The sequence below is a fragment of the Alnus glutinosa genome, chromosome 12, assembly GCF_958979055.1.
Source record: "Alnus glutinosa chromosome 12, dhAlnGlut1.1, whole genome shotgun sequence".
Taxonomy (NCBI): Eukaryota; Viridiplantae; Streptophyta; class Magnoliopsida; order Fagales; family Betulaceae; genus Alnus; species Alnus glutinosa.
This window is the reverse complement of record NC_084897.1, coordinates 12,414,466-12,427,806: the sequence shown is the minus strand read 5'-3', so window position 1 is coordinate 12,427,806 and position 13,341 is coordinate 12,414,466. Positions and strand designations below refer to the sequence as shown.

Below are 13,341 nucleotides of genomic sequence, written 5' to 3'. Positions count from 1 at the left end.
AGAGAAAAAAAAAAGAGGACAAACTTTAGTAGTTTTTTTATCGTTTTAGTGAGTAAATAATACTCATTATTGTTGATGTGTATTATTCACTAATCAAATTGGTAAAGGGAAGACACATTTTAGATGATTTTATCAAATTAGCTCATCAAAATAGTCAAAAAGTTATTTTGATGAGTATTTTAAAAATGCTCCAAAACATTAATAATCTAAAATTATGTTTGGTATGCATTATTATTGATTAGAAAAAATGAATGATTTTTATTAAAAGTAGAAGAAGGTAAAATATTAAATGGTCATTTGGCGTATTTATAAGAGGATAAGAATAATTTTGTAGAAATATGCTCCAATTAACTTGACGATCCCACGTGTAAATATATATATTTTTTAATCTTTTAACTCTCTCTCTCTCTCTCTCTCTCTCTCTCTCGGTATAGAAATAAATATCTTTCCAAACGCAATAGCGATACTCTCTCCTCTCTCTCTCTAATCGCAAGAACCCCAAGCGCAGAGAGACTCAGACGCACATCTTTCTCCTCCGATCCCTCTTCGTCTTGGTTTATGAGGTTTTTTCTCTCTCCCTCTCACTCACTCACTCTGATTGTTGATCTCTCTCTCTCTCTCTCGCTGTCTAACTTTGCTATCTGATTTGTTTTAATGTTTCTTGGTTTTTTCACAGATCTGTTTCTCTATGTATAGAATTCGAACTCTAGGGGCTGTGTTCTGGCCCAAAGTTTTCTTCTTTTCTTGTTGATCTAAAAGATCGCGCGCTTTCTTTTTGTAGAAAGTTCTTCATATTTTGGTTTATGATGATATTCTTGGTGGGTTTGGTTGCTTTGGGTCCTTCTTGAATTGTTCGATCTTATAGGTTTTTAGTCTTTTTGTGGAATATATATTTAAATATTTTTAATTTTTCAAAAATTTCTTTCTATTTTTTATTTTTAATTTTTTTTGGGGTTTTCTTGATTTTTCCACTTCTGATCCATCTTCTAATAAAGAAAACAACTTTGGATGTGAATTACAGTTGAAAGGAGGTTTTTATTAACGGGAATATTGCTTTTCAGAATTTGCAGGCGTGGGTTTTTTATCCTTTCGATTTTTGGTTTCCTGGGGAATATTTTTCATTATCTTAATTCTTTTGAACTGGATTTGTTTGCTTTAGCTGAAAATTCCTCTCTTTGCTATATCCGTTATGGCCCATTATTTGCTACAAAAAGCGATTCTTTTTTTTTATTTTTTTTTATTTTTTTTATTTTTTATTTTTTTTTATCTCAAGATTATAGCTGACAATCACTGATGGACTCTTTTAATTTCATTTCTGCAGCTCGAAGGAGAAGCCCACTCTTGGGTAAGACTAAGTCATTTGTTTTATATTTCGCAATATCTGATTATCTTTGTAATTTTGGAACTTGTGTCAATCTAATTAATGAAATATAGTAAGTTTCTGTTTTCCTTTTGGTAATTGGTGATGAAATTAATGACAAGAAAGGAAAATGATATTCCAAACCCTAATTGTATGCTGTATTGGTTTGCGAAAATAAAAAAGATTTTGGTTTATTTGGTCCTACATGAAGAATTTGTTTTACATTTTTTACAATTTTGTTCCGGTTTTTAGTAGATTTCCTTAATGATCCAAGAGAGCATTTGTTGGATGATTCATTGTTTGTTACATAGCTTAGGAATTATATGCATGCAATATGTATGGTGGACATATTATATATATTTTTTTGGCTATTCCTGCCTTCTATAACATTAATTATAATTATGATTATTACAGTTATTATTACTACTACTATTACTATAGAGTTTTCAGTCCCAAACTTGTTCTTATATGTTTTTGTTGATTCATATGTCCAGTGGTACGCGGATTAAGACCCGCAAACGGAATATTGCAGCGCCTCTGGACCCTGCAGCGTTTTCGGATGCAGTGGTCCAGATTTATCTGGATAATGCTGGTGATTTGGTAATTGTCACCTTTGCAATTATAATCTTATCATCTATGTATGTGTATTGTGTTACTTTCTATTCTTGCTGTACCTAACCATAACTGCTACGTACAGGAACTTATCGCTAAGAGTATTGAATCTTCAGACCTTAACTTCTCAAGATACGGTGACACCTTTTTCGAGGCAAGCTTCTTGACCCTCTACAAATTTTTGCTAGCTTCTGTTATAGGAAAAAATCAATCCTTTATCAGTTTTTCTGGATATTTAGTATGATTTATAAAGGATGGGTGATCCTAGGCAAAACTAGATTTAGGAAATGACATCCATAGCATCCATGGATAGGTGGTTTATGGCATGATGATTGAATGATGGTGAATGATTAATCTAATGATAAAATTTACATTTGGATTTGGAGGCAGTCTTGACAAAAAAATTTGGAACCTAGTTCTTTTTTGTGATATCAATCTTAAGCAATGTAATCTTTGCAAGTGTAGAGGGCATCAGGTGCTTATTTGTTAAAATTTCAGGACTCATTTTATTGTATTATATTTGCTTTTCTGGTCAGGATGCTGAAATCTTGTTTGGTGTTTGTTACTTTGTCCAACAGAATTCCTCATTCACTCCTGATTCTACCAATTTCATTCAGGATAGAATAAAATTACTTTGCCTTTGTTGATTGTATGTTTAAAATTCACTCTTTAACTCTTAATCTTGGTCCGTATATCCATTACAGAGTACTTGTTTCTGTGATCGAGGCCAAAGTATATTGCATTTGGTGTTCTTCCCTTGCATATATATTCGTTGTGACTTTCAAGTTATTTTTAGTTTTTTTGTAACTTGTCTTGATTACTTCTCCATTTTGAACAATTAAGTAGCAGAATAATCTAATTTGTCACATAACTGCAGGTTGTTTTCACAGGGGGTCGTACACAACCTGGAACTACCAAACCTGATGAGGGGGAGCGCCACTCTTACTCTATAATAGACTGTGAGCCTAAACGTGAAGCCATCTTACCATCTGTAATCTACATACAGAAAATTTTACGGCGGAGGCCGTTTCTCATAAAAAATCTTGAAAATGTCATGCGAAGATTCTTGCAGTCCTTGGAGCTTTTCGAGGAAAATGAGAGGAAGAAGCTGGGAATTTTCACAGCACTTGCTTTCTCTCAGAAGTTATCAGGTCTTCCACCAGAGACTGTGTTCCAGCCACTGCTCAAGGATAATCTTGTGGCCAAAGGGCTAGTTCTTTCATTCATAACCGACTTCTTTAAGGAGTATCTGATTGATAATAGCCTTGATGATTTGATTTCTATCCTAAAGCGGGGTAAAGTGGAGGACAATCTTCTGGACTTTTTCCCATCTGCAAGGCGATCTCCTGAGAGTTTCTCAGAGCATTTCACGTGAGTTTTTACTGTTAGGTTAAGGGAATGTTGTTGTGGATATATATTTTTTTAAGACACCTCTTTCTCCTAATTTCAGAAATGTCCATTTTATTGTTGCTTGTGTGAGCCTTGTCAGCATGAGTAGCTGTATTTTCTTAATGCTTATGTGATATCGGAAAAATATTTTAGTTGCTAGAAGGAATAATTTTATTTTTTTTTGAGTTCTTTTTCTTTGTTTTTCCCTTTTAAATTTTTACACTTAATTGTCTCCTTAACACATAATTTGAAACTAATTGGGGGTGCCCATGTTATTTCCAATTTTTCAGCAAGGAAGGGCTGGTAGCCTTGGTTGAATACAATGATAAAAAAATATTTGAGGTGAAACTTAGGGAAATGAAATCTGCTTTAACAGCCCAGTTAACGGAGGAGGCTGCGATAGCTGATGTCATAGAGACTGTGAAGCAGCGTGTTAAAGATGCTAAATTGCCAGACGTTGAGGTTGTTAGGATTTTGTGGGATGTTATAATGGATGCTGTTCAGTGGTCTGGAAAGAACCAGCAACAAAATGCTAATGCAGCTCTACGCCAGGTATATTTAGACTTCGCCCATTTCACTGCATGAGTAAAACACGCATGCTGAATGTTTTATGTACCACTGCTATATAACATTACATCTTGATACTAGCATATGGATCATGAAATGGGGCCTTCCCCATGTCCTATAAATAGTAGATAAATCTGGCCAACATGCACTTAGCATCTTACACCTAGTCATTATATAAAATAATACCATCAAAACATGGGTAAGCTATACTGCTCACTGTTTGTTAATGTTTCACCTGTTGCTTACAATTTTGATATGTACTGCATTTTTTAGCCAGCATATTGTTTCTTTTTGCTTTCATTTGGCTTGATAATTTTAAGTGGTGTTGATATTAGTCGTGTGTGCGCAGAGGTGTTGGACACATCTAATCTCAGATCTGGGATAAGATTGGAACATGCATTAGTTGTCTAAGTGCCCCAGTAGGTAGCAATATCACAGTTCCATGGAACCTGGCTCTAGTGTATGGTATAAATAAATTGAGTGCGTTTGGTAGGGAGGGAAAGTGGGATGATGCAAGAGGGTGGAAGGAAAATGGAAGAATGGTCTTTTTCCTTTGTTAGGTAGGATAGAGAAGTTGGAAAAAGGAGAAGAGAGATGGACATCCTCCATCCTGGCCCAACCATTACAATTCTCTGAAAAGGGAAACGAATAGAAAAATATGCATAGGTTTGATAATTTTACCCCTCTAGTTTATTAAAAACACTTTTTAAACAAGGAGATAAAAGCATTTTTTTTTTTGATAGGTAAGTAGATTAATTTATAAACAGCGTAAAGGCACCCTTAAGCATATATGAAGTATACAAAAGGACACCAAAACATGAAAAAGAAAAAAAAAAAAAAACTCCCGCAAAACCAAAAACAGGAGACCCAAACACCCCAACAGAAATCAGCCTACAAAACTTAGAGACCGTTACATCACAGCAAGGCACTCTTGCCTTTGCCTTGGCTAGAACAAAAACCCCTAGCATCATAATTAATCAAGGACTCTAAGTTTTTCACCTCTAGTCCATTTAAACTTAGGAGTGGAGACTGAAACCGCTTGATGCTGGGCCACATGAATTTGAGCTAGTAAATCCAAAAAGCCCTTCACATTCCCCTCTTGGGAGACCCCCAGAGTATGGAAACAGAAACCAACATCTATCGCGACCCCGAGAGAGCCACCAACCCCTTAAAAAGCTTCTCCTCTAGAAGATCCACCCATCTTTAAGGAAGACGACAACAGAGGAGGGCCCCCAAGCCTTGGTGGGAAACCAACGCCCCTCATCTCCACACCCATAGACTGAGCCGAAGAGAGAGGAGACCCACCCACTCCGCTCGGGAGAAGGAAGCCACGTTGAAGAAGGCTAGTCGAGGGAGACTTATTGACCGTTCCCCCACCAGGCTTTGATGAGGGCTGGGCACCAAAAGGCGGCTCCATCGGAGCACTGATTGCCGTCAAAGCCTCGTCAATCAGAGAAGCGTCCAACAGAGCTCCTTTGCCTACCTTCGATCTTCGGTAGTATCTCAGCACCGATTTGGACTTTGATGGGTGGTTAGAAGCCCCACACTACGACATCATCGGAAGAGAAAAGCGGAGCCTTTCACCCAAAGCAGCCGCCCTCGAAGAAGTGGCGCCAAAGGAGACTCCTGGAAGAGAACCCTCATTAGCCAAGTCTACCTTAACAGTTGAGTCAACCCCCCCAAAAAGAAGGCTTGCGTAATGGGTTGTCTAGAGGAAGCTTGATCAAAAGGGAGAGGCTTGCACAGAAGATTTCGATCCAAAAGACTCTAGAACAAGACCAGAGGAAGTCGGGATAGGACCAAATGCAGCCATTGACGATGCTGAACCTGAAGTCGTAGAACCCGTAACCACAAGCATCAGATTCGAAGGCTTGCAAAAATATCCTTGCCTAGAATATGCTGAAACACGACCAAGGGAACTCGGAACCGGACTATTGATAGTCGCCAGCGATAACAGACTAGGTATCGTACGAGTAACCAAGACTTGCCCATTAGCCGCTCCAAAACTCGACAAAGACACCAAGCTGGAATCCACAACAGCATCAGAACCCACCAAAACAGCCTTCTTGGTAATGGACTTGGAACCCAAGCTACTTGACCGTACTCAAAATCGGGCCCCCCTTAAAACCACCTTAGCCCTTTTGAGCAGCTGGCCCGTCGCTAAGCGGCCTGCCTTGAGGCCCAATATCGGTGTAAGCCTATGAGCCCAATCGATCCACTCCCCAAATAGATCGAGAACCTTCCTGATAAGTCTATCCTTTTCCTGCGCTGAGGGGTCAACATCACCCTCTGTGACCTTGCAACTCGTCGAACTGCACTTTGAGCCATCAGAAACACGAAGGGTATTATTACCTAGGAGACAAAACGATTGCTTCTCCAGAGCAAAACAATCCACCGGCTGTCGAACCACCGTGGAGCAATTCAGACAATCGAAAAATTCTCCTCCAAAATGCCCCAAGCCACCACCTCCCGGGTTTCCATCTCAGGCACATTGTATGCACCAACGCGCTTCTTCCCGCAGCCCTTGACAGAGACGGGAGCCGCTACATGCACAACCTCCGTGAACGACATAGACCCAGCTGCCTTACCCATCTTCCCATCATCTTCAAGAAATGCCAAGACTTCAGATAGCTTGCCTGAAACACGGCTCCAGCCATGCCCATCACGTCCTTCGAAAAATAGAAACAGACCTCTCCGGCCACCCATGGCGTCGACTGCCACCTCCAAGAAACGGCCAGACCTATTTTCACCTCTCTTCACGATGGTCACCTTAGATCCCTCCCTAAAAGACTAGACGAAATCTTCAACCCCAGGATTTTGCAAAACCTCTTCCACCATCGACAGCAGCCACACAATACAGCGTGAACCCAAAAGACCTACCCCTGTGAAAGCTTTTCGCTTCTCCGCTACCATGAGCTCTGGAGATCCTTGCCCTACCAAGAACATAAAAGATTTACTCCACATAGAACCAGCTCTACATACCCAACCATAGGTGTCGACCCCCTAAAGGGATCAAAACAAACGTGCCACCACACATCGCTCACATGACCGCTCCCCAAAGTGTCGCCAACAAAAACCGGTGGAGAACCACTTTGACAAAGAATTAGTGAAGGAATTTAACACGATACCTTTTCCATCCTTTTTACTCATAGTGAAAATGACAATCTTCTCCTTTCTTTTTTGCGTTCTTCATACCTTTTATTTTTTCTCAGTTTTTTCCTTTCCAATCGAAGCCTCAAGGTAATGGACTCATGATTTTTTTTATTTGGTGGGGGAGGAGGGAATGTAAGTCCTTTATTCACTGAACTTTATGTACCGGAATAATTGAGAAAGAGGGGATCACAGCTGCAAGAGAAGCTAGTAGAATACCTCAAGTGTGGCATGCAAGCCAATGTTCAATGGATTTTTGAGCCTCAGTTCTCTTAATCACTGACCAGTGTAGAATGTAACTAAAAAAAAAAAAAAACCGTGTTTGATTCATATGGCTATAGCTCATCTGATGAAAAGCTTACTTTTGCACATATTTGCTTCTTTGGCTAATAAAAAGATGATGGGTATTAGGGGCCCCTTTGTAGAAAATGTCTCGTCTAAAGCCAAAAAAAATAAAAAAAGTGCTCGCAAAGTTCCCCAAGGAACAGATTTATGAAATGTTGTGGGTTGTCTTCTAATTGTGGGGCAGATAAGTTTTTCACTTGTAAATTTAAGTCGCAGGGGCTCAAAATCCTGTTTGAAAATTTTCAAATTTTTCTCTGCCCCATTAGGTCTGGCAACATTGAGTTATTTGCTTTAGATTGCAGTGACCAAAAGATGGTTCTGAGGGTTAACTGTGAGCCTTGTATGATCCCATAATATGGCTTGTGTGTGACTTGCTTTACGCATCTGGTCTGACAATCTGACTGCTCTACTCACTGCATGTTACTAGTGGAGACAAGAAAAAGCCTTGCTTTATGGAAGTGGTTGGACAGATGCTTCCATTCTAATGTTTTAGCATGCCATCTTAATATGATTTTTGGACTATTTTTGAAAGCTGGATGTCTTGTCTATACCTCCATTGAGTATTGAATACCAAGCAATTGATCACTTAGGAGCTGGTTAGTTGAATAGATCCTTTGTAAGATGGTTAAAATGTGATAAATGAATTAAAGAAATGGGAGTAGAGGCGTGTGATTGTAATTATTAGGGCTGTGGGAGTATCCCACTTGAGTGTTGTATGATTGTGATTATTACTGCCATGGGAGTATCCCACTTTCTTGTTCTGATATAGCAATGCACAACTTTGATAACAGAGGATAAAAAAATCTATAAGAATATGAAGGATGAGGATTTTCGTTTATGCTGTAGGCCGATGAGTGAAGATAGTGAGAAGAAAATGTGTCAGATCCTCTATTGCAATCATATAGGCTTAGTAAATAGTAAAAACGGATCTATGTAGCTGACTAAGTATGGTTTATGTTTCCGTTTGTTTTGACTTAAAGTGTTTTCTAAAGGAAAATACTGTTGGTAAAAGATATTTCTAGAGATAATCACTAATTGCGCATTATTTGGTTGAGACTCTAGAAATAATATCATTTATGGAGTTTGTTTTGTACGAAAATTGCTGGACAACAATAAATACCACTACTAACAATTAAAAAAAAAACCCCACAAAAACCCACAATGGGGCAGGGTGGTGCCAAGCGAGGGGGGTGGTGGGGTTCCTATGTGGGGGTGGGAGTCGCCATTGTGTTCCTCTTGCAGTGGCAAATTTGTTGTCTGGATGGAAATCATTTTCCATTGACCATTATTTTCCGTCCGCACCAGACACTTAGAAAATAGTGAAAACGTTCTACGCCAAAACTAAAGTAACCTTAAGGCTTTTTGAGTTTGGCCAAGGACTGAAAGTCTCAATTCTGTTGTTCTGTGAACGGGTTTAGAAGTGTTTCCTATCCGGTGGATAACTTTTTGACAATTTGTTTCAGGTTTGTATTTTTAGGTTGCCCTTTGCAGTGAATGGGGTCACTTAAGGTTTTCTTTCCTGACAGAGAGTGTGTGAGTGTCTAAAGAGGAAAAGTTATCTTGTGTAACATGTAGGCAGGGGTTCAATAAGCATGGGTCCGCACGTATGTTGTATATGCTGTGACATACACCTGGTACACGAGATAATCTTGCCACTAAGAGATTGAGAGTTCTTGGTTGTATTGGTTTTTGGGGCAAGTATGAGAAACCATTGTAATCTTCATCTTTACTGAAATTGCTCACCCCACAGATGTGGGCTTCAGGCCGATCCACATGGTCATTGTTTGTATTCTGTATTCTTTATCTTGCCTTCATTACTTTGTACCATTTGAATCCTAGATTGTAAATCCTGTCACAACACTGTTATGCTCATGCGCATGGTGAGTTTGGAAACTTTTGGCTTATGGATCATGCTAGACCTGACCTACCAAAAGGATCAGGCCAAACCTCTTTACTGAAGTCGATTCTTCAATTCATATCATATCACAACCATGTGATCTACATCCTCTAAATTTAGCTGTCGTCTGCCATATCATTTAAATGCATTGTTGTTGGGAATTTTTGGTACTCTGTGCTTATGTCATATTCCACTAGTTGCATCTGCAGTAAAATTGGTTTGTATGGATATTGCATAAGCTGGGTGAATGTATTTTTTAAAGAAAACTTCAAGAATTCTCGTATATGCATGAAAACTACAGATTGGGCAGTTCCTCATCTGATTTAAGGAAAATGATGGCTATAAATTCATGGTAGAAGTGTGCCTTTCATGATACAGGTGAAAGCGTGGGCAAAACTGTTGAGTGCTTTCTGCACCAGTGGGAAACTTGAGCTTGAACTCATGTACAAAGTTCAGATGCAATGTTACGAGGATGCCAAGCTGATGAAGCTGTTCCCTGAGATTGTGAGGTCTCTCTATGACCAGGATGTGCTTGCAGAAGACACCATTCTTCACTGGTTCCGCAAAGGAGCAAACCCCAAGGGCAGGTATGTAATTCGCTGGATCCCTGATGTGTTTTTTGACACTTTCTGCACTCAATAGTTTAGTTTGAATTCTGTACCATTTTTAAGTTGTAACTCAAATTTATGTGTTGTAAAATGCAACAGGCAAACCTTTGTTAAAGCCTTGGAGCCCTTTGTGAATTGGCTGGAGGAGGCCGAAGAAGAGGACTAGGTGCTGTGAATTGGCTGGAGGCTGAGGAAGAGGACTAAGTTGCAAACGTCAGCAGCTTTTATCCTAGTATCAAATTTCTATCTATTCTCTGAGATATGGATTCAATAAATTTCCAAAATCGTGTTCCTTGTTTTTTTTTTTTTTGGATTCTATTTTAATTTGGTGTGCTGGTTGATGATTTGATAAAACCATTGATGGTTAATACTTGTAATAATGAAGTCCACTTTCTACTCTCTGTGCCTGATAGTTCAGTTGTTGTACTACATAGATTCATTTCCTGAATCTATTAAGAAATTTTTGAATGATCAGAATGTGTGTTTTGTGGGAGTTGGCCGCAGATGTGTGGTTGTAAGACAGTTGTAGAACTGGGTCATTTGGCTGCTAGGGTTCTTCAGAAGCCCAACCTTGATGGGTGTGATTTAGTTGAGTTAGCAAGTGAAGTTGGGGAACCAAAAAGTATTGCTTTCTCCGACTAGACTGATCGGGTCATCTCAGATGAACAGGTAAAAGCACGCCACCTATGATGCTTATGCTTCTTAAAGGATTACAGACAGTCTCTTGAGTTTTGTAGTGAGATCGTCCTTGGATGTTGCTGTGGCCTTATTTTTTGGGCTTTGTATGTATTTGTCGTTTCTGATTTGGGCTTGGTGTTTTCTAGATTAGCTTTTCCTTAAAATTCTATGCTGGACTTGGTGGGTAATCTTTAAGATTACTAGTCCTTTAGATTATTTTGAGAGGGGAGAAAAGAATCTGCAATGCTAGCTTTAGGTTAATTCTCTCTGATCGTAATCATGCGGAAAATTTGAAATGAGTTTTTGAGTGCTTGAATTCGTTCTGTGCACACAGCATATGTAGGAATTACCAGATAAGATTATCTCTGTACAGTTGTAACTTTGGCTTAAATTACGAACTTTCAAATATGTTTATCTTCTGTTGGAGCATGATATTCGGTTACTTGAGGGAGATTCCGACAACTGGGACTCTTGAGAGTGTCGCGAAGGGCTAAAAATCAACTGTGAACAGTGGTTTGGTTATGACATCTGCCTTTCGGTCTTTACTTGAGAGAAATTGAATCAGCCACCCGATTACGTACGAAATGAAAATTTATTTCGATATATTATCACACCAAAGAATAGGACGTGAGAGAATACACGAGCTCTCCAAGGAGGGACTAAAAATATTGAACTTCAGCTGTTGCATTTGCCAAAGGATTTATGTTCGGCTTATGTACTAAAACGGGCAACAATAAGGTGTTTATGTGAACTCCGTGAAACAAGATTGGTGGCAAGAAAGATATAATAGGCATTAGTTGATCGACGATCATCTTGATCACCCACCCAGTCAGAGTTGGAATAAGCAGAAAGATTCATGGAAAAGTACCGAGCGAATAAAAGTCCATGAGAAATAGTATTCTTCAAATAATGAAGGATTCTTTTGACAACTTGCCAATGAGGGAGTAATGGCTGATGCATAAATTGACGAACTTTATTTATAGAGAAAGCAATATTAGGACGGGTGAAGGACAAATACTGCAAACCAACAATACTCTGATATATTGTGTTAGGGATAGTGCCCTAAAATACAATTATCTTGTATGACAATTTTAGTTTTAATGAACAAAGTTTATTCAATGATTTATTTAATGAACAATGAGCATATTTTGACATAATATTTGATATTTATTCAACCTAATAGGGAAATAACCTAGAGAGAAACCTCTAGGAACAAACAAGAGCCTAAATCTCTAAAAAACAAGAGCAGATTGCTCTAAAATAACAATATCACGGATACCCTAAAGAATTTCCTCAATTCAAACTCTATCTATGCTTTGTTTTATCGCTACCTTAGCAAGGCAATAAGCCGCAGAATTTGCCACTCTTCGGATATGCCTAATTTGCTAACTTCGCTGACTAGAAAGAACAACTTGTACCTTTAAAGTCCCATGCAATTATGTCAATACCCATATGTCTATTCTTGGAATCAATGGACACATCCCAATTAATTTTGTACATACAAGGAGGGGGGAGCTTTCCAAATTTCAGTGGCAAGAACCCCAGTGATGATCGGAGGCGGCCTCTCCTAAGCCACATCTGTAAACTCGTTTAGGGAGAGCACCGCTTCAATGATTAGCTGGTTTGGATGACCCCATGCACTACTGTGTTTCAACGAAACTAGATTTTGCGGGTTATCACTGCAAAAATATCCAACTCTTCTTTCGTGCATCTGCCTATCATATACGTAAATACCTCTTCAAAAGTATTATCGTTCACTACGCTCTTTTGTATTGTAGTACCACAAGCACCCCACACATCCGTCGATGAAGAGCACAACACATCCGAATTTTCCAAGCAATTCCACATGAATTTTGCCATTCCTCACTTATTGACCTACAAAACATAAAAACACAAAAACTAACCAAAGCATAAGAAAATAACAAGGCTAAAGGTCTAATTAATGTAAATCAAGGGGTCCAAATACACAATATTTGGCACTCATCAAATACCCCCAAACTTACATTTTGCTAGTCCCTTAGCAAAACAAAATGAAAAATTAAATTACAGCATGAAACATAAATCCTCTTTCGTGGGAGAAATGATTGCATTTAGCATATGCAACAAGCCTTTTAAACCCCTACGACTCCCTAGTGGACGAGTGAAGTCTCGTGAGGGTTTGCCAGAAATGATACCCACAAACATTGAAGTACTGAATTATCAATTGAGCAAAAATCATCATTCAAACACATGGTTCACACATCATGAGTATATTTAACAAAATGAATATCATATTATCATGTTATAAAAAATCGATCAACTCATAGATGGAAAATTGAGACAACATATGTTCAAAAGTGTAAGGTGTGAATAACATAGAGTCATGGGGTTTCGATTTTCCTCAAAGCACATATATCTAAAAATTTGCAGGACTTCCATAAAAATAACCAAGGCTTAACTTACATTTATTATTTATTTATTATTTTTGTGTCGGCTGTGCAATGCTTGACTCCATTAAGTTTTCTAATTGACCCATGTAACGAGTTTTGGGCCAGTAACTCCCAAACCAGATGGTTTTAGGGCACTAGATGTAAAAACGTCCTTAAGGGCTTAATTACTCAAGTCAAAAAGGCTACGAAGTCAAACTAGCCAAACAAACATCCAAGCTGAAATTCTCATCTTTTTACGCGAATACCCAATGCTTAATGAGGCAAGGGGCCCAGTTACTTAATGAGAAGTCAAATTGGTGATATTAT

General features: G+C 38.6%; 1 protein-coding gene across 1 annotated transcript; it reads left to right on the top strand.

Annotated features, from left to right (window-relative positions):
* Positions 1 to 426: 426 nt before the first annotated feature.
* On the top strand, positions 427 to 10,329 carry LOC133851107 (uncharacterized). Its single transcript, XM_062287419.1, has 8 exons — positions 427 to 563; positions 1,322 to 1,345; positions 1,855 to 1,960; positions 2,058 to 2,126; positions 2,850 to 3,343; positions 3,652 to 3,913; positions 9,699 to 9,907; positions 10,028 to 10,329. The coding sequence occupies exons 1-8, from the start codon at positions 559 to 561 to the stop codon at positions 10,092 to 10,094; spliced, it is 1,236 nt and encodes a 411-aa protein (XP_062143403.1). The 5' UTR covers positions 427 to 558; the 3' UTR covers positions 10,095 to 10,329.
* Positions 10,330 to 13,341: the final 3,012 nt, after the last annotated feature.